At 53.6% G+C, this 19261-nt stretch overlaps 1 protein-coding gene across 1 annotated transcript; it reads left to right on the forward strand.

The window, feature by feature from the left end:
- The first annotated feature begins 2073 nt into the window (after positions 1–2073).
- Positions 2074–8690, forward strand: CNGA2 (cyclic nucleotide gated channel alpha 2). Its single transcript, XM_017819129.1, has 6 exons — positions 2074–2186; positions 2387–2497; positions 3016–3186; positions 5495–5602; positions 6039–6145; positions 6843–8690. Exons 1-6 carry the CDS (start codon positions 2074–2076, stop codon positions 8264–8266), a joined length of 2034 nt encoding a protein of 677 aa, XP_017674618.1. The 3' UTR covers positions 8267–8690.
- The last annotated feature ends 10571 nt before the right edge of the window (positions 8691–19261 follow it).

The following is a 19261-nucleotide window of genomic DNA, read 5'->3' on the forward strand; positions in this document are numbered from 1 at the left end:
GTGCTGGATTTCTCAGCCCCAGCTGCCCTGACTAAGGGGAGGGATCTGGAGAAGAGCCTCTGGTTAATGCTGTCCCTGTTGGGATGTGAGGCTTTTGTTTCCTTTCTTTCTTCCTCACCTTCTCCTCCTGGCTGTGTCCCAGGGCAGCACACGTGGCAGGGCTGGGTGTCTCCAAGGGTCAGAGCCACAACGATGTGCACAGCAAATAAAGTGCAAGATGATGCTCGAGGGAGCTGCAAGGGAGCAGCTCCTGCAAGTTCCCAAGTTCCTTTTGAAGGCAGCTGCAGGCAGGGAGCAAAAGGAGAGTTGGAAGGTGGGCACGTGTTGCTGCCAATGCTCCTGGTGAGCACTGTCTCCAGTGCTGGGGTCTGTGACGTGGGGACAAGAGCAGGGGGGCATGGCCCTTGCTGCTGGGTGCTCACCCAGGAACCTCCCAGTGCTGCCAGCAGCCCCAGTCAAGGCTGAGAAGTTGTTTCTGCCTTTGGACTCCCTGCTGTCTGGGTGTTCAGCGAGATCAGAACCAGTGGAATTTAAGGCTTTGAAAGGAAAAGGTAAAGCTCTGATAGCAAAGGGAGAAGTGACTCCCAGTGCTGGTGCTTTCAGATCAGCCCTGCACAAGGCACAGGACTCCATGTGCAGGTCAGGGACGGATCCAGCCTTGGCCACTGCAAGTGGTTAGATCCTGGAGGAAGGGGGTAAAAATTAACCCCTTCCTTATTGCCTTGGGGATGCAAAGTTTTTGCTAACTGGTTATTAGAATGGCTTTTTGAGCAAAATAATGGGGCAGAAATTGGCGAAAGATGTGTTTCATGATCACCTTCAAACTCTGCAGCTCCCTTTGACAGGACTCCAGAGCAGCACTTTTGGTCTCCTGCTCCCTGAGCATGAGAAGAGGTAAGTGCATGTGAGGGTGTTAAAATGTGGCTGCTTCTGCCCATTTTCCATCAAAGCAGTAGCTGTGGCACAGCCTCCAAAGCAGGGAAATAGCCACTGTCTCTGTTTTTCCCTGGGGCAGAGGGCTGGGAGGGGAACAAGAGCAGACACAGGCTGCCCGGGAAGCATCCCAGGTGCCATCCCCTCCTGTGGCAGGACCTGAGCCCGTCTGGGCTCTGCCGGCTGTGCCTGTCCCGGGGTGGGCAGTGACCCTTCACCAAGGTTTGCTGGGGACTCGGGGGTCACTGGGCTGCTCAGGATGGCTGCGACCTCCAGCCGGGCTCTGCCCTGGGAGTTGTCTGGGGTCCCTCCGGCCACCGAGGAGGTGACGCGTGCGGGGAGAGGGGAACACGCGGGTAGGCGAACGGAGCATCTCCGAGCAGCACATTCCCCTCCTCCCCTTTCGTCCCCAGACACAAAGCTGCTGTGAACTCCCATGAAGCGCTCAGGGGACGGGTGTGCTGGAGCGATGGGAGCCGCGCCCGTGCGTGTGCGCACCTTCCCCGTGCACAGCCGCGGCCGCGCTGCCACCGCCGGGGTGCTGCCCAGCCACCTCTCCTGCCTCTTCCTGGGCAGGAATGCGGGCAGCTCCGCCTGCCCTGGTTTAGCTTTGCAGCCCAACGCGTGTTTTAAAAGCCTGATCGCTGCCGAGGCAGCCCGGGACGCTCCCGGGGAGGGATGCTCCCCTGCCACCCCTGCTAGCCCGTCAGAGGCAGCAGCGCAGTGTTGAAGGCTTCGGGGGACGCCAGGACAGTAAGTGGAGAGTGGTGGCCTCGCGGCAGTGGCACTGCTGCCCCAGGGAGGTGAGGAACGGGAGGGGTAGGGAAGGAGAGACAAAGAAAGGGAGGGGGAGTCAAGGAAGGGAAGGGAAGGAAAGGCACGGGAGTGGTGGGGTAGGCAAAAAAGGGAGGGGAAGGCAGGGCAAGGCAAGGGAAGGGAGGAGGAGGCAGGGAAAACAAGGCAAGGAAAGGGATGGATAGGCAAGTCAAGGGAAGGGGTAATGAAGGCAAGGCAAGTAAAGGAAAGGCATGGGGAGGGGTAGGCAAGGCAAGGGAGAGGAGGGAATGCAAGGCAAGGGCAGACAAGGGCTCAAACCCCGTGATGCTTTTTGCAGGTCCCTGTGGTATCCCCACAGTGGTGATGACAGCAAAGAGCAATGGCCTGCAGAGCTCAGCAGCCAACCACCACCCCAGCCCACCCACCCACATCCAAGCAGAGGGGGACATGGAGGGGACAGGGCCCAGCACCAGGAGGTCAGGCTGGTCCCTGCTGTGGTGGAGGGAGGCAGTGGTGGGACAGGGGAGGGGGAGGCCAGCTTGGTGTGTCTGCTGAGACCTGGCACGGGCAGGGCTGCGATGCCCAACCCCTACTGCCAGCTCCCTCCAGTTCCCCTGGCTGTGGCAGGTGCCATGATGGCACAGTGTGGTTGTGACACCCCTTTTCCCCACTGCAGGACCTGCTCAACCCAGGATGACACCTCCTCAGAGCTGTGGAGAGGAGCTCCCCTGGATGGGGAGGAGCAGACAGCTGCCTCTGCTTTCCAAGGCCGGGGAGCCTTGGCCAGGTACCTGTGTGTGCCACTGGCCTGGGGTGAGCCTGAGCCTCTCGTGCCAGGCTTTTCCACTGGGGCCTTGCAGGGGGTTGGGATCCCCTCCTGCTGTATGGCATTCATGGGATGCAGGGACCAGCATCTGTGAATGCTGCTCCTTGTGCCTCACTGGCCATGGAGAGGGTTGTGGCACAGGATGGCTTCACCCCCACTGGGGCCCTGGGAGGGCTCAGGGGCTCCTTTCACTTGCAGGCAGCCCCCCTCTGCCCCAGTCACCCACAGATTCCTCGAAATCTTGTGGAAGTGGCATCAGGATTGGGGGAGAAGCTGTGGAACTCTACAGGGGTGGTCCATCTTGCTTGTATATTTATGGTCCCACATCGTCAATACTAGAGGGAAAAAGAAGTTTTTGGGCTTGAGAGGGAGCTATGAGAATTTTGTTTTCAGCTGTAGTCCCCCCCAATGGCTCTCAAGCTTTTGCTTTCTCCTTGCTCCATAGACATCTCCTGACTCTGCCTCTCTCCCCTGCCCAGGATAGCCCGGCTGGTGCTGGTGCTGAGGGACTGGGCCAGCAGGAGCTTGCACGAGGAGCAGCAGAGGCCAGACCCCTTCCTGGAGCGCTTCCAAGGCCCCGAGCTCCCGACAGTGGCTGCAGGCACTGGTGATGAACCAGAGGATGAGGAGACTGAGAAGTTAAACTACAAGTAGGGTCCCTTTCCTGTGGTCCCAGCCCTCCTCGGCTGGAGCAGCTGTCCGTGGTGCTCAGGGGCTCCCAGTGGTGGTGGCTGATGGAGGTGGATGGGGATGGGAAAGGGGGAGGTGGGAGGCAGGGGTGGAAAGGGTCCTTCCTGCCCTTTCCAGCCCCTGTCTTGGCAGCCAGCCTGGCTTTGCTGGGTTCTTTTGCTGGCACACAGGACCTGGTGGTCTGTCCCTGTGGGAAGGACTTGGCATGTGGGGTCTTCTGTCCTCTGGTCCATGCCCTGGTAGGAAACACACCTGGCATGGCTTGTGACAGGTAGCAGACCTCCCCAGTTGCAGAGCAGTTCCACACTAGGGTTGTGTTTGGACATTTGTGCCCATGAGGAACTGGACACCAGCCCAGGGGTGCGGGGTCTCCACCCTGCAACCACAGCAATCCCACCCAGGGGCCACAGACACGTGGGATTTGCCAGTCTCATCCATCATCTGCAGGATGAAAGGAGATGAAGGGAACGTGTTTGCTGCCCAGGCCTTCCCCCCCAAAGAACAGCTTTGTGAAAAGGCTCTTTCAAATCCAGCCCTTTCATCTCCTCAGCTCACACTCCTGGTGAAAAGCAATAACCTGGCTTTTCTTCTGCTGACTAATTAGAGGGCAAAGCTCACGGACTGCTCTGGACCCTACCATTATACATGGTAATTAAACCACCAAGAAATAATTGTTTTCTGCAGGAGAAAAATATCTGAGCCTTGTATCTGGGTCTTTACCAGTAATGGGAGAAAAAAACATTCTGCCCTGTGAGGTTGAGGGGAGTTTGTTAATAACCAGGAGGAGCTGAAGTGTGAAAGGGCTGCTCAGTGCCAGTGAGCCCTGGGGATGAGATGGGAACTTCTGCAGTTTTCTAGGTCTTCAGCTCCAGAAGTAAGAAAAACCCCAGATGTGGTAACCCCAAGATGTGAGCTGCTGTTCATGGCTGTAGCAGGCTCCATGGCTGCAGGCCTGAGTGCAAACCCTTTGGGAAGAGGCAGATAATTATTCCGTCTTCCTGGGCTAACCCTGAGCCCTGGTTTTCCAGCCCTGGCTCCGCTGTCAGCATAATGTCAGTGACTTTGGCCACCTCTCATGGGCAGCACTGGTGATTTAAAGCTGAGATTGCATCAGCACTGTTATTGAGGTTATTAGTGCTTGTGGGTGCTACAACTGGCCAGGCTGCAGGTGAGTCTGTGCTTCCCCTGTGGCAGTGCTGTATGTCCTAGGGAGCAGAGTCCCTTTCTCAATACCCTAAATATTTAAGTCACACTTTCTTGGCAAAAAAAAAAAAAAAAGGCACTTTTAATGGGGAGGCTGGACCACCTGCTTGACTGTGGCTGTATGGAGGCTGAATGTGAAGGATCACTGCTGGTCCCCACGCTCCAGGCACCGTGGGTGCTGCTGCCTGTGCTGCTGGGGAAGGAGACTTCAAGGCAGAGGTTTTGCCTTTGAAGCTGTCAGAAGCCATGGGGTGGGCACGGGGAATCTGTTGGCAAGTGGACTGTTTCTTTTCTATCACTGGAGGGAGTTTTGCGTGTTCAAACGCTGGAAGGGAGGGAAGGAGGGAGGGGGACAGGGTGTTTTGCCCTGCCAGGCTGCAGCAGCTAAGCCTATCAGCCCAGCCACAGAGTTTCTCTTCCCCGGCTTCTCCAGTGAGATCTGGCAACTGGAGCACACACATCTTATCTCCAAGTCTCAAGATGAGCAGGATCAAACACTTGGGAGCAGTTCAAAGGCTGGAGCCAGGGCTGTGCAGACTGCAGGCATGGTGGTGGCAGCCTCACCATGCCAACTGCCCCCAGGGCTGCTGCTCTGGGCCTTGGGCATCCCCTCCTGGTGCTGCCACTGATCTGCAGCACACTTTCCTTCCTGCTGTAATTAATCTTCTTTTAAGATCTGTCTGGCACCAGTTCATATCTCATCTGGGAGAGGCAATGTCATGTCACAAGAAGTTTTCTGATCACCCTCTCCTGTACATCTGTTTCTGGCTCTGCCACTGGGGTGCTGTGTCATGTAGGATGCCTGTTTTGCCTTAGAGTTTCCTCTTCTGGTACATTATTGAGTCCAGATTTAGGGATAAAGGAGCTTAAACAGTGCTGGACATTTTTGTTCAGCACTGCTGGGATCGGTTTTAGCTCATAGACCGGCATTCAAGCTGCAGCAACGTTTGAGCCAGTGCAGTGCAAAGGATGAAGGATGTGGCTCAGATGGTTCCTTCCAACCCTGTTTTCTATCTTTAGCCTGTTATTCATACATTGCCAGCTCTGGCCTCTCTCTGCTTCCAGGAGGAAATGGCAGTTCTTTGTGGTGGACCCTGCTGGGGACTGGTATTACCGTTGGCTGGCTGTGATTGCAGTTCCTGTCCTCTATAACTGGTGCTTGCTCGTAGCCAGGTGAGTTGGGGGTCCCTGCCTTCCCTAAGCCTCCTGTTCCACCTGGTTGTAGTGGCTCAACCAGGATCAGACAACTGACACTGGTGGTGCTGGGCCTGGTGGGAACCTAAAGGAAAGGGACCCTCCACTATCACTGCGAGTTGTGCGGTGCAAAGGCAGAGCCTCCATCCTCTGGCCCTGGTTGGAAAGGACCACGATTTCAGGGTAAAGCTACAACTTGCATTTGGGAGGTGGTTTCAAGATGTTGCTTTACCTACATCATGGGAGGGCAGATTTTTCAGAGAAGGGAGTTTTAATATCTAGAAAGGGAGTGGCCAGCGGCCAAGCTCTGTTGCGGAGTTAGGCGCCTCAAAATCAGCCTATATTCAGCTGTAATAATTAGAGATAATATGGAGATTTTTTTGGTCTGGCACCCTGTTTTATGACCTTCCTCCAGGGCTTGCTTCACTGACCTGCAAGAGACCTACTTTGTCCTCTGGCTGGTGTTAGATTACATCTCAGATGCTCTCTACATTGGGGACACAGTGATCCGCCTGCGCACAGGTAAGCACAGGTAACTCACAGCATCCTGGATTGTGAGTGCTTTGCTTTAATCCCATACAAGTGGAGATGGGCTGCAAGGGAGAGGCCTAATCTACAGTTCTGTTAGAGGGAGGATTTTGTCTACCTTGGCACTCACTAGTACGAAGCAGTCTCCAGAGAAAGAATCTAATTAAAAGATCTGAGAAATGGAGTAAGTTTCAGAATGAAGGATTAATCATCCCAGCTTTCAGCTTCACCTTTGAATAATTGTACAAAATTACCTGCATTACTATTAGTATTCAGGCATAGTTGGAAGGTCTGTATCTCTGATTTTGCATCAGTTCAGCTAATGAATTATCTACGTGGAAAAATGGTAGAATTTAATGTTCTCGGAATGCGGCTGTTGGCTGTAAGTTTTCTGTCGGAACTGCAATAATTCATGATCTGGAGGATGGAAATCTTTGTCCCCATTTCTTCATGGCAACAGACTGAATCCCTGAGTGATATCTTTAGGTGGCTTTTGACAGATGAAGGGCTTTGGTGATAACAAAAGCTTGTAAACTGAGTAGAGCAGGTGGAACTGGTAATATTTGGATGACCCTGTGTATTCATGCACACAAGTGCATGACATAACCATAAACTGTTGCTCAAGTGCTTACAAAACAGGCAGAAGAGTCAAACATAAGCCAAGATAATCATATCATTTGCTTCTCTTTAGGATTTTTGGAACAGGGCCTCCTGGTTAAGGACCTGAAGAAGCTACGGGATAACTACATCCACACCCTACAGTTCAAGCTGGATGTTGTCTCTGTCCTGCCCACAGACCTGGCATACTTTGCAGTGGGATTGCACTGCCCTGAATTACGTTTCAACAGGTTGCTGCACTTCTCCCGTATGTTTGAGTTCTTTGATAGGACTGAGACCAGAACCAGCCACCCCAACATCTTCCGCATCAGCAACTTGGTTCTTTACATCCTGGTCATCATCCACTGGAATGCATGCATTTATTATGCCATCTCCAAGGCCATAGGCTTTGGAGAGGACACCTGGGTCTATCCCAATGTCACAGACCCTGAATATGGGCATCTGACCCGGGGGTATGTCTACTGTCTTTACTGGTCTACGTTGACTTTGACCACCATTGGAGAGACCCCTCCCCCTGTGCGGGATGAAGAATATCTCTTTGTGATCTTCGACTTCCTCATCGGGGTCCTCATCTTTGCCACCATTGTGGGGAATGTGGGATCCATGATATCCAACATGAATGCCACCAGGGCAGAGTTCCAGGCAAAAATTGACTCCATCAAGCACTACATGCAGTTCCGCAAGGTGAGCAAAGACTTGGAAACCAAAGTCATCAAGTGGTTTGACTACCTGTGGACCAACCAGAAGGCAGTGGACGAACGGGAGGTCCTCAAGAACCTCCCTGATAAGTTAAGGGCAGAGATTGCCATCAACGTTCACCTGGAGACACTGAAGAAGGTGAGGATTTTCCAGGACTGTGAGGCAGGACTGCTGGTAGAGCTGGTGCTGAAGCTTCACCCTCAGGTGTTCAGCCCAGGGGATTATGTTTGCCGGAAAGGTGACATTGGGAAAGAGATGTACATCATCAAGGAGGGGAAGCTGGCTGTGGTGGCGGATGATGGAACCACACAGTATGCTCTGCTCACTGCAGGAGGCTGCTTTGGTGAGATCAGCATCCTCAACATCAAAGGGAGCAAAATGGGCAACAGGCGCACGGCCAACATCCGTAGCTTGGGCTACTCTGATCTCTTCTGCCTGTCAAAGGAAGATCTTATGGAAGCAGTCACAGAGTATCCTGATGCCAGAAAGATTTTGGAGGAGCGTGGCCGCGAGATACTGATCAAGGAAGGGCTGCTGGATGAGTCAGCTGCAGAGGAAAGCACAGAAGGGAAGAGCATGGAGGAGAAGCTGGACAGGGTGGCCTCGAACCTGGACACACTGCACACTCGCTTTGGCCGGCTCCTGGCAGAGTACAGTGATGCCCAGATGAAGCTCAAGCAGCGCATCACTGCTCTGGAGTCCAAGATGAGGAAGCAGGAACTGGAGGACTTCTTCTCTGACAGCTCAGACAGTCTGCTTGAGGACGAGGAGAAAGCTTCACCTGGTGGGATGCACTGAGGGGGAGCAGAGGTGAACTGGATGATGTCTGCCTTGCACTGAGACAGTTTTTGCTGTTTCACAAGGCAGATCCTGTGGCTGCCTTGCCAAGGACTTCTCTCAAGTCCTTAGTGTTGCTGCTGCCACTGCCTTGATGGCACCTGACATGGCTCCAAGTCAAGGGATTGTTGTGGCTCCTCCTCCATCCTGTCCCTTTTCTCGTTGCCTTGATCTGAGACGTTGGACTTGGGTCACTAAAAAGAGGAGAATGGTTAATGCCACAGATGACATTTCCTTCCAGCTCCTCCAAAAGGTCTGTGCCCACCAACCCTCCTTCCTTGTGTTTGCCTTAATAGAAGCTGGGACATGAACCTGGCATGGAGAGACCAAAACACAAGCCAGATATTTACAAATGCTTTTTGTGTTCAGCCTTTATAACTCACTTTTGGTAATTAGTCCCCACAGAGTGTCTGTGAACGCTCAGTCTGCACTGAGAGACTCCTTACCTTCAAGATACCAAAACTCAGCTGAGACAGGCCAAACTGTACCTCCTATGTCTGCAAAAGGAGAGGATTTCTGGGTTGCTGTCACTGCCCAGATCATCAGCACCCATGCTGAGGCTGGAAACTGAGCTGGCAGGGCCTGCAGCTGCTGCCTCCTGATGCCTCTCTTTTCCCTTCTTCTCTATTTGGTGCAGGTGGTTTGGTACCCAGAGCACTGCACCTTCCTGAGGATGCTGTTGCCAAGCCCTCCCACTGCAGAGCCAGTGGGATTCCCATTTGGGCTGTGGATGTCTTGGATGACAAGTGCAATCCCGAGGTACAGGGCTGGTTGTGCTACGTGCAGGAGGAAGACACAGACTGTCTTTCTCCTCTATCTGATGACAGCCAGATGTGCCAGGAAGAGTTTGACTGAAATGACATGTTTTGGGAGCCAACTGTGCCCATATTTGCTTTGCTGTGGGTAGCTCAGAGAGAGCGCAGAACACATTTATTTTCTTAGGCAGGAGGTTTTCTTGNACAGGGCTGGTTGTGCTACGTGCAGGAGGAAGACACAGACTGTCTTTCTCCTCTATCTGATGACAGCCAGATGTGCCAGGAAGAGTTTGACTGAACAGAGCTGTGGTGGGAGCCAACTGTGCCCATATTTGCTTTGCTGTGGGTAGCTCAGAGAGAGCGCAGAACACATTTATTTTCTTAGGCGGGAGGTTTTCTTGTACTCAGTGGGAGTTTTGGGGCTTTGCACGCCAGTTGCCTCCTGGAGGAGAAATGAGTGGCAGAGCCACGGGGACACGTGTGAGGGTGGAAACGTGGCACCACTGTGTGTGCCAGCAAAGCTTGATGGTGAAGGGTGCAGTGCAGGAACTGCAAAAATCTGCAAGCAGCAGCAACTTCAGCACAAGCAGCAGTGCCACCCGTGCCTCAGGGTACTGGGCAGGTGCTGGAACTGGAGGATGCAACCTCTTTTCTTGCTTCTGACCCATGTGTTGGCATGTAGGGCACCCATGTGGCATCTGTGGGGTGGGCTAGGGCTGGTTTCCAACAGAACGTTTGGTGGAGAAGGAGATTCATGTGCTGGGTCAAATCGAGCTGAGAGTTTGGCTAAAATAACGGGATGATGCACAGGGAAGCATCAACTCAGAAAGGCTGATAGTGGAAAACAGGTTATTTCCTTTGTCCTTTCTTTTGCCTCCAACGTGAGACTGCCTCTCTTCATTTCATATGAACATTTTCCTTTTAAAAACGATGGCCTTGCTTTTTTGGGATTGGTGGGGTAGGAACGGTTACATTATCAAAATTAGAATTTGGGGTACGATAAGAAGGTATTTTTTATCATCTCTAAATTAAATTGTAGATTTTCTGTGTTTTTTCTTTTTCTTTACATTTATTACCAAGACGCTTTTCATTGAAGTCGAGGAGGTTTCATTCCTGCTTTTCCGTACAACGGCACGAGCCCTGGCTCCCCGCTTCCCCCTTTCCTGTGTGTTGTCGCCCCTGAGTTTGCCGCTGGCTCTTTGCGGAGCCCTCCAGGACCCCCCGCTCCTCCCGCACCCCCGGCCCAGCGCTGCGGGGCGCAGGGGCGGCAGCGGCCGGCAGAGAGCGCTGCGGGCCGCGGAACCGCCGCGTTCGTGCGGGACCCTCGGGATGTGCGGGATCCTCCGGGTGGAATCCCCTGTGCGGGGTCCTCCGGGTGTGCAGGACCCTCCGAGTGGGACCTTCCGGGTGTGCGAGACCCTCTGGGTGGGATCTCCTGTGTGGGACCCTCGGGGTATGCGGGACCCTCCAGGTGTGGGGGCTCCCTCCGGACAAGACCCCCTGTGCGGAATCCTCCCTGCGGGTGGGGGACCCTCTGGCTGTGCGGGAGCCCCTGTGCGGGATTCTCTGGCCATGCAGGACCCGGCGTGCGAGGGATCCTCTCTCTGTGCAGGACCCTCCGGGCAGGCAAAGGACCCTCTGTGCAGGACCTTCTGTACTGGACCCTCCGGGTGGGCAGCGAGATCCTCTGTGCGGGACTTTCTGGGCGGGCAGGGGGACTCTCCGGGCGGGACCCTCCGTGCAGGACCCTCTGTGAGGACAGGGGGACCTTTCAGAGTGCGGGCGGCGGGGTCGCAGCCTTCGGCAACACGACCCCAAGTATTTCCCGAAGCTTCTTCCACCCGGACCCGCGCCCCGCTCCGTGAGCTTTGCCTCATTTGCGGGGCGGAGCGGGGCTGGCCGGAGGACAGCGGATCCTCTGCTCCCTCCCCGGGGTCGGGAGCTGCCGGCAGTTTAGGGCTGTCTGGCTTATTCCTGGGGAGAAAAGGGAAGCAAACGCCCTCCCTCCCCCTCGGTTTTAATCCGAGATAATAATGCACTGGGGAAATTTTAAGCCTTCAGACAAATGACCCCAGGGGATGGCTTTGTGAATTCAGAGCAGATCCCGCTTGTTTCCTCAAGGCGGCAAGCCAGGAAATCATGGATTGATGAACCGCTTGACGGGCCTGCTAATGAAATTAGCAGCAGCTCCATGATTTTTTCAGTGAGCGGGACAGGCAGATGTTGAAGGGAAGCACACAATGGCACAGCTGCACTTGCAGGCTGCCTGAATTCCTGGCAGAGCGGACACGGGGCTCAGCAGACACAGCTTTGGCTGCTGCCCATTTCACAGGTGGTTTTACCTTTCCCTGCATTGCTAAGGCTCTCCTGGAGGTGGGGAGCAGAGGGTTGCCGAAAGCTGCTCCTTAGGGCTGGCATCCAGAAGGAAAACCCAAGGGTACCCACTGTAAGGGTCTGCTCAGTGCCCTGCAGTGACTTGCCCATGCACCACAATGCACCGAGCTATTTGGCCATATATTATTAATTGTTTCTTTCTTTTAGATCTCTCCCATTGCCAAAAATAATCCCCTGGACAACAGAAGCTTTCTCAGCTGTGGGTTGTGGATGGGAGAGGTCAAATATGGAGCAAATATATTGAAATTCGGAGAGGTCATACCAGGGGGAAGTGTGTGTGCTTCACCAGGCAGCCCCCCATGCAGTGCCATTGAAGCAGGGAAGCCCCCTGACTTTTGCAGAGATGTTTTCTGCTACCAGAGGGTGCATCTTCAGGCCTCACCTGCTTCTACCAGAGCTGCGGGAAAAGAGCTGGGATGCTCAGGTGAATCAACCATAAATGTGTTGTGTGATGCTGGGTTTCTCTCCCCTCTGAGCGTCATTTCTAGGAATGAAATAGTCATCCCTGGATGATACCCAGAAAAAGCTCTCTCATCGACCTCTGGGAGTGCAAGTACCCATTTCACAGCTGGGGAAAATGGAGACAACTCAGCAGGACACAACAGTGATGACTCCTGCCTCCCAGAAGCCTGCTTTTTGTTTCTCTTAAGATGTTCATGAACAGGCCATTTGGAGCAAGCCCCAGAATAACCTCTTCTTAGGCTGTGGACAGCAGGGCTGGACACTGCAGCACAGGAGACCACCTGGCTTTGTCCATTCTCCAGAGGGAAGTTAAGTCAGCAGGCTGCAAGCAAGGTTTGTGTGAGTTTGGACCAGAGGATTTTGGGGTTTCAGAGCAGCTTTGAGCCCATGGTCTGGCGTGAAGCCTGAAGTCCTGCAGCACAGCAGGCTCAGCCAGGTGAGATCTGCTGTGGGGTGTGCAGTGCTGGGGGAAAGGTGTGAAGCACAGGGGCTGTGGGGATGGTTGGCTCATGGCTCACCAGGAGCCCAGGTGCCTGTGGTTCTGGCGTGTGCCGTGGCAGGATCAGCAGCACAGCTGCTCTTGGTGCTGCTGCTCTTCCCCACAGTGCTGTGCCTCTGTGACAGTTGCACTGCACTGCTGAGGTGGGGTCTGGCTGTCCAGTCCTGCTCTGTCTTGTGTCTCTCCTATGCACTAGCTGGACCAGAGTCTCTTGAAAACCAGGGAAGTTTGGAAGCAGCTCCAAGCTCTCTAGCATGGGCCTCCTTGAGAACTCCCTAGGTGGCTTTTCCTCCCCCATCTCCTGCCTCCTCTGCACCCAGGGGAGCCAAGGACTGCGAGTGGTGCTGGTGCTGCCATCCCAGGAGTGAGGCACTGCATGCAGAGGGCTGCTGCAAGCGAGATTCCGCCCGTTCTCCAGGGGCTGGGATGTGGAGGTGGTGTAGAAGGTCACCAGCCTCCCATGCAGCTGTTTCCTGGAGGGGGGATGGCTTGCTCATGCTCATTTGGATTCAATAGCTCTGAAATCAAAGCACTGCCTGCTTCTCCTGCAGGTATGAGTGGGGTTCCAAAGCAAAGGTTCTGTGCTCAGCTTGTTCTCCTGGTCCATGGGTGATGCTGGATGTGTCCTGGGGCTGCTCCTGGGAAGTGGCTGGAGAGGGCAGCCCCTACCCGCCCACACAGGAGCTGCTGCCAAAGGGGGTGTGGTGGTGCTGGGCAATGTGTGTTTTCTTTGCAGCCCCTGACAACCATCTGAGGACCTTTCTGAGGTGTGGTCTGCCCTTTGGAGGGGAAGGTTGGTGCTGAGCACCCGGCACACCACACAGGCTGGTGGGTGTTGGGTCCCAGTTTTTTCTTGTGGAGCCAAAGTCCTCTATCTCCCTGTCTTCATGTGGGCTCTCAGTGTGGTGTGGGGGCCGTATCACCATCCCCATGAGCACATTTCCCAGCCATGAGGAGCAGAACCTAATTGGATGAAGGCACCCCTCTTGTAGGCGGCAGGAGGCTGCAGACCTGCACATCATGCAGGTCCAGGCCAGCCTGTCTGTGAGCTCCCATGGTGTTTGACTCGCTCTCCTTCTTTCCTGGTGCTGCCTTCTCTTTGGTTAAACAGGCAGAAGTACCCAATCCAAAGTACTTGGATTCCTGAATCCAAGTGTATGTTGCCATGACAGCAGCTCAGGGTGATGGTGAGCAGGAGGTGAAGCCATCTCAACCATCTTCCTTGGAGGGCTGGATGGAAGATCCTGGGTGCCTTCCCAACACCCTTTCTCCCCCTGACCCACTGGTTTGGGGCTTCTGAGGGTGAAGGTTTCCTTGTCCCATCGTGGGGCTCTCCCTGGTGCCCTCCTCAGCCCAGAACTGCAGGTGGTCTCCCAAGAGAAATTCCCCAGGCTGGTGGTCTATGGGGGAAAGGCTCAAGCTGAGATGGTGTTCAGTAACTCAGCTGGAGCAGGATGGGGTTTGGGAGAGCCCAGCAGACTCTTCCCATTGCTGGGAGAGCACAGTTCAGACAAGCTGTGCCTGGGCAGTGCAGGGGGTGGGAGCCAGGCAGCTTTGGCAGGGCTGCAGGTCTTGGAGCAAGGATCCAGGCTTGGGGTAGGTGACAGGACTGGTTGCCTGTGAGCTTGCCACCTCTTATGGGGACACCCACCTTGGCTGGTTCCTCCTCCTAAACCATGCAGTCGGTTTAGGATGAGAACTTGCAGAGCCAGGGGCTGCAAGGAGGGATGTTTGTAGACTGCAGGTCTTCTTCCCTCTCCTTCCTCTGTGACTTCAGTCATCCTTGCACCTTCCCTGCCCCAAGTGACACATTTCTGCTGGAACTGTTCCTAAAATTACCTTTTAGTCTCGGCCACATGTCACATTACATCTTCTGGACTAGAGAGTGGAGGGGAAATACAGTAGAGGATTTAGGTTTATCCCTCTCGGAGCCAGATAAAGTCTGTTACAGAGAGTGAATCCCTCTGCCTGCCTGCCTGCATGGATTACCTGCAGTTGCAGCAGGACCTTTGACCCCCTCCAGTGCTGTGATCCCTGTGTGTGGTGTGGGATGGTGGCAGGGGGGTGCTGGTGAAGTGGCCACTGGCCCTCTCCATGCCTGGCTGTGCTTTAGGAAGAACTGCCCGCTTGGCAAGGCAGGATGGCCTGAAGAGCTTGGGCAGAGCAGGCTTCTCTCTGGGGAAAACAGGATAGGCTGGCAGAAGTGAGAAAAAGGAGCCCAAGTGTGTGCCTGAATTCCCCCCTGGAGCTCAGGGGAAGCCAGGATAACACACCAGGCAGTGGGGGAAGATCTCCCCATGAGGTGGGTGCAAACCTTGCTGAGGAATCTGACAGGGCAGTTTTGAAGGTAAGAAATTTTTAAGGTACTCTGGCACTTCTCTGTGAAGGTTTTGGAGCATATTCAGAGGAAAAGGAATTTCCTGCAGGTTCTTCCTTGCTTCTGAGTCCTCAGAAGGGGATGCTGCACTTGGGTACACCATTTCATTTGTACTCTGGGTCGTGGTGTCGTTTGCTTGGTGTGTGAGGTCAGAGGGATGGGGAGCAAGCCTTCAGGAACAGTTTCTGGCCCTTTTCTGATCCCTTGAGGACAGCTGTTGGTAGCTATACAAGACAGAGGGCTGGGGATATGTTGGCATGGGGAGTGCAGAGCAAGAGAGTGGCAGTTTCTCCCCTCAGGGGTGGCTGTGGGTGCTCCTGAGTCTATTCACAGCTCTGTCTCTGACAGAGCACTCTCCACATGCTCTTCACTTGGCTTGTCTCTTGAGACAAAGTTTTTTTACCCTTGTTGAGAAGTGAGGATACAGCTGCTACCTTCCCATCCAGACAGACCCACACTGGCCAGGCAGAGGCAACTCCAGCTCCTTTCTTGTCGTGAGCATCTTCCTCACCTATATAGAATCACAGCATGGCCTGGGTGGGAAGGGACCTTAAAGATTATTTAGTTCTACCCCCCTGCCATGTACAGGGATGTCTTTCACTAGACCAGGTTGCTCAGAGCTCCATCCTGCCTGGCTTTGAACTCTTCCAGGGATGGGGCATCCACAACTCTTCTGGTGCCAGGGCCTCACCACCCTCGCAGGAAGAATATCTTCCTAATATCAAACCTAAACCTAGCCTTTCAGTTTGAGGACATTCCCATGAACTGTGGGTTTCTGCTGAGAGAAACCTGGCCATGGCAGAGCCCTGAGGCCCTGCTGGTGTCCTCCATCTCCCCTGCTCCCATCCCCATGGACAGGCAGCGACAGGCGCCGGCTTTGGTTTTAAAACCCGTCTCGTAGCAGGGAGGCTCCAGTGGTGTGTGCAGAGCGGATGAGCTGGAAGTTGTCTGGATTTGCTGGCCCCGGGCACCCTCTGAGTCCTGTGTGTACCTGAGTCACAAAGACAACATCTTCTGTGTGTTTGTGTGTGGCTTCGCAGACGTGAAGGTCAGAGGGCTCTGCGAGCGGTGACCTTTGAGTGCGCTGTGCCATCGCTGCACAAACACATCCCCAATGTGCTTTTCCCCCTTTTCAGGATTTTTGTCTGCCTACTACCAGCTAGTCTTAGAAATAAAAGGGCCATGTCAAACGAGGGTTCACATGGAGCTGATGTGATGGGAATCTTGGAGATTTTTCTGGTAAAGAAAAGAACCGGTGTCTTGTGGACAGTGTGTTGTACAAGCAGGGTTGTCAGAGCAGCTCTTATTTGCTGCAGACACCTGTCTGCAGCACTGCAGTCTTACTGTCCCCTGTTCTTCTTCCAGGCTCCTCATCCCTCTTTCCCCCTGTGACTTGGTCCGGACAGTCTTGAATGCCACAGGAATCAATACTTTTAATTAGCTGCCATTTCTCATTTCTGCTTTATTGCTTGGGTAAGCAAATTAAAAGCGAGCCTGTTGTGGGGAAATGTTACCCTGGGTGGGCTGTAAGGACAGGCTGTTTCTTGCCCCTGGGAGGACTGAGATGCTGCCAGGCACAGGGATGGAGGCGGAGAGGAGTTGCAGGGGGAGCATGCAAAGGAGATGGAGAACAGCTTGGTTTATTTGGGGTGCTGAGGGAAGCTGAGCAAAGAGTCCAGATCCAGCTTAGTGCTGTGGGCAGATGCAGGTGGGAAGCCCCAGCAGTCACAGGGGGATGTCCTTTGCCCTGAAAAGGGATCCTGTTGATCCCCACGCACAGGAGCAAAGGGCTTCCTGCTGCTACAGGGGCTCAGCACGCTGTAATACCCTCAGGTCTTATATGAACTGGTAACATGCTGCTGTCTGCATGGGCATGGATGTGCTTTCCCATGGGCAGATTGGTCCTTCACAGAGTTTCAAAGCCTCTCTTTGCTGCCTCTGACCTGGGCTGCTCTTGGGGATGTAGCTCAGCTACCTGATGTGAGGCAGTCCCTGCTGTCCCCTCAGCTGCCTCTGCAGTGGGATCAGCAGCAGACTGAGAGCAGAGCTCTGTGCTTTTCCACTCTGCCTTGGCGTGCCAAGGCCTTGGATGCAAGGCAGAGATGGGCTGCTGAAGGGGCTTTCAGAGCTCACACAGCCACAGTGGGTGGCTGTGCAGGGTGGAGGAAGTGAGTTGGTCTGTGCCCTGACCCATGAATGTTGCTTGGCAGGGGAAAGAGCTGAGAGGTGCTACCTCTGACCAGGTCTCTGTGAAAGGGATGATGTTGAGCTATCAGTGCATAGCAGTTCCCTATATCCCATCCACTCTAGGAGGCAGGGCAGGACAGAGATGTGTTAGCTGAGCTGGAGGGTGTTATCTGCCAAAAGCCAAATACACCTTTCTCATGCCAAGCCTCAAAATGTACTGTTTGCCTAGTTTAAAATTTTGACAATATAACCAAAAATGCAATGAACAGTTGTTTTTATTACCAGTCCAGTTAAAATGCTGCTAACACTGACAGCCTATCGATTGTGCAATCAATACCTAACAAATGCCATCAGCACTGCTGCAGTTAAAGCTGCTCTGCAAGTCAGAGCCTGTATTCCCCCTGGTGCTGGGCTCCCCTGGCTCCCTTGGGGTGCAGGCAGTGTGGGCAAGGAGCCATCACCCTCCTCAGCTCTTTGCCAGGAGCACTGAGCCCCTCACCACAGGGGATTCCTCCTCTTCGAGTCCACTTTGGGCTATTTTCACGTGTTTTCCAACAGGCTCTTTCTTCACTTGTCTGTGAGGTCACATTGCATCTGACTTGACTAAACCTGTTAACCTTGCACATCCACGTGACAGCTCCTTGTCTGATGCTTCTGTTACCCCTGAGGGGGGTTTTGCTCAGCTCCCAAGTTTGCATTGCCATCCATGAGATGTGTGTGGGGGGGGTCCCACATCACCTGTGCCCACAGCTTCAGGGCTCGGGCTCATAGTGCTGCCCCTGCAGCTTATTTTGAGGCCTCTGGTGGTTCACCCTACTTCAGCTTTTACATCATTTATCTGTACCACAGCTACGAACAACTACGTGGTGCTGTACTGCACAGTGAGCCTTCTCTGCTCCCTGGCACTCCCTTCTCCCTCCTACCTGGTCTTTAATCCATAGGTGGGATTCCCAGGTGGTGTCCTGAGCAGGTCTCTCTGGGCCACCCCTTGCATCCTTAATGAACTCATAACTCTGGCAGACATGGCTCATGCCTGCCTTCCAGCTCCCTCCATGGAAGGGAAGTGTAAATTATTATTTTTAATATCATGTGCTGATACAAGCTCTTCTTACAAGACTCTTCCAGGGAGTCTTATTCCCATTCAACCCCCTGTGATCTCTGCATATCTCACCATTATCTGGACACTCCTGAATTTGGGACTGTATCCTGCTGCCTGGATAATGTCTACTTTGAGATTTCCTGCACCTCCCCGGCAGTAACATGGATTGGTGAGACCTCTCCTATACCAAGTTCTACCCTGTACTGGTGCTCCCTGGTTTCTGATGGTGTGCTGGCCTCGGAGGGAAAACTCTGTTAGGAAAGTAGAAAATGTTGAACGTAAAACCTTGAGGCAAAATGTGGTCTGACAGGTCCCTTGGCTTGTCAGAGCCTCTGACTGATGGGCACCAGTGGGCTGCTGTCTTTAAGAATGACCTTTAGTGAAAGACAAACTGAGAGAAAATGTCTCATGAAAAAAAAACCAACCAAACCAGCAGTTTATGGAAATCTTTCTACTGCAGAGCAATGGCAAAGGTTCCCTGTAAGTTGGCCTTGGCTTGATTGCTTTCTGTCAGACATGATGGGTGTAGCTTGTGCTTTCTGGGAGAACTCAGACTGATGGACCTGTTTGCAGGGAGCAGTTGGCTGTTATGCCTTTTCCATTCTCCAGCCTCAGTTGCAGCTGGAATGCAGGGCAGGGGGGTGTAGTGTCAGCTGGAGGGCCCTGAGCTAATCTCAGCATCTCTGAAGGTCCTGATGGAGCAAATCTCAATGCCTGAGGCCTCCCATCCCCACAGTACTTCACTGCCTGCTTAAACCCATGCCCTTCCTTCCCAGCTTGTTCTCTCTTTTTTGGAGTGGCTCTGCTTCATGCTGCAGATCTTCAAAGAGCCAATGAATTGTATTGATGTTGCTAATGTTCTCTGTAAATTCAGAGAAATTACCAGATGAATATTTGATGAGCCTAATTAAGGCTGATTAGCTTCCCTCCCTAACCCTCCCCTCCCCTCTCCTCCCTTCCCTTCCCCTCCTCTTCCTTCTGCAATGTGGATGAGCATTTGGGTCCCTAAAAACATCCTGTCCCCAAAGGATGTCCCCATGTCTTCTGGTGGTCATGAACCAGCCATGGCCCAGGTTGGAACATCTTTTCAACCAAACAAGCCAGCCTGAGAAGTCCATGAAACCAGGCAGAGAAATGGAGAATTTCTGTCCCTGAGCTGCTGTGGGCCATGAGGTTTAGCCTC

Source organism: Lepidothrix coronata, unplaced genomic scaffold (assembly GCF_001604755.1).
Source record: "Lepidothrix coronata isolate B3197 unplaced genomic scaffold, Lepidothrix_coronata-1.0 Scaffold73, whole genome shotgun sequence".
Taxonomy (NCBI): domain Eukaryota; kingdom Metazoa; phylum Chordata; class Aves; order Passeriformes; family Pipridae; genus Lepidothrix; species Lepidothrix coronata.

What these genes read in the sequence shown, in the direction of transcription:
- CNGA2 (XM_017819129.1), top strand. Translation starts at nt 2,074, where the DNA reads ATGACAGCAAAGAGCAATGGCCTGCAGAGCTCAGCAGCCAACCACCAC. An exon ending in TGGTGCTTGCTCGTAGCCAG is followed by an intron (nt 5,603 to 6,038) that starts GTGAGTTGGGGG and finishes ACCTTCCTCCAG; the next exon opens with GGCTTGCTTCACTGACCTGC. An exon ending in AGTGATCCGCCTGCGCACAG is followed by an intron (nt 6,146 to 6,842) that starts GTAAGCACAGGT and finishes GCTTCTCTTTAG; the next exon opens with GATTTTTGGAACAGGGCCTC.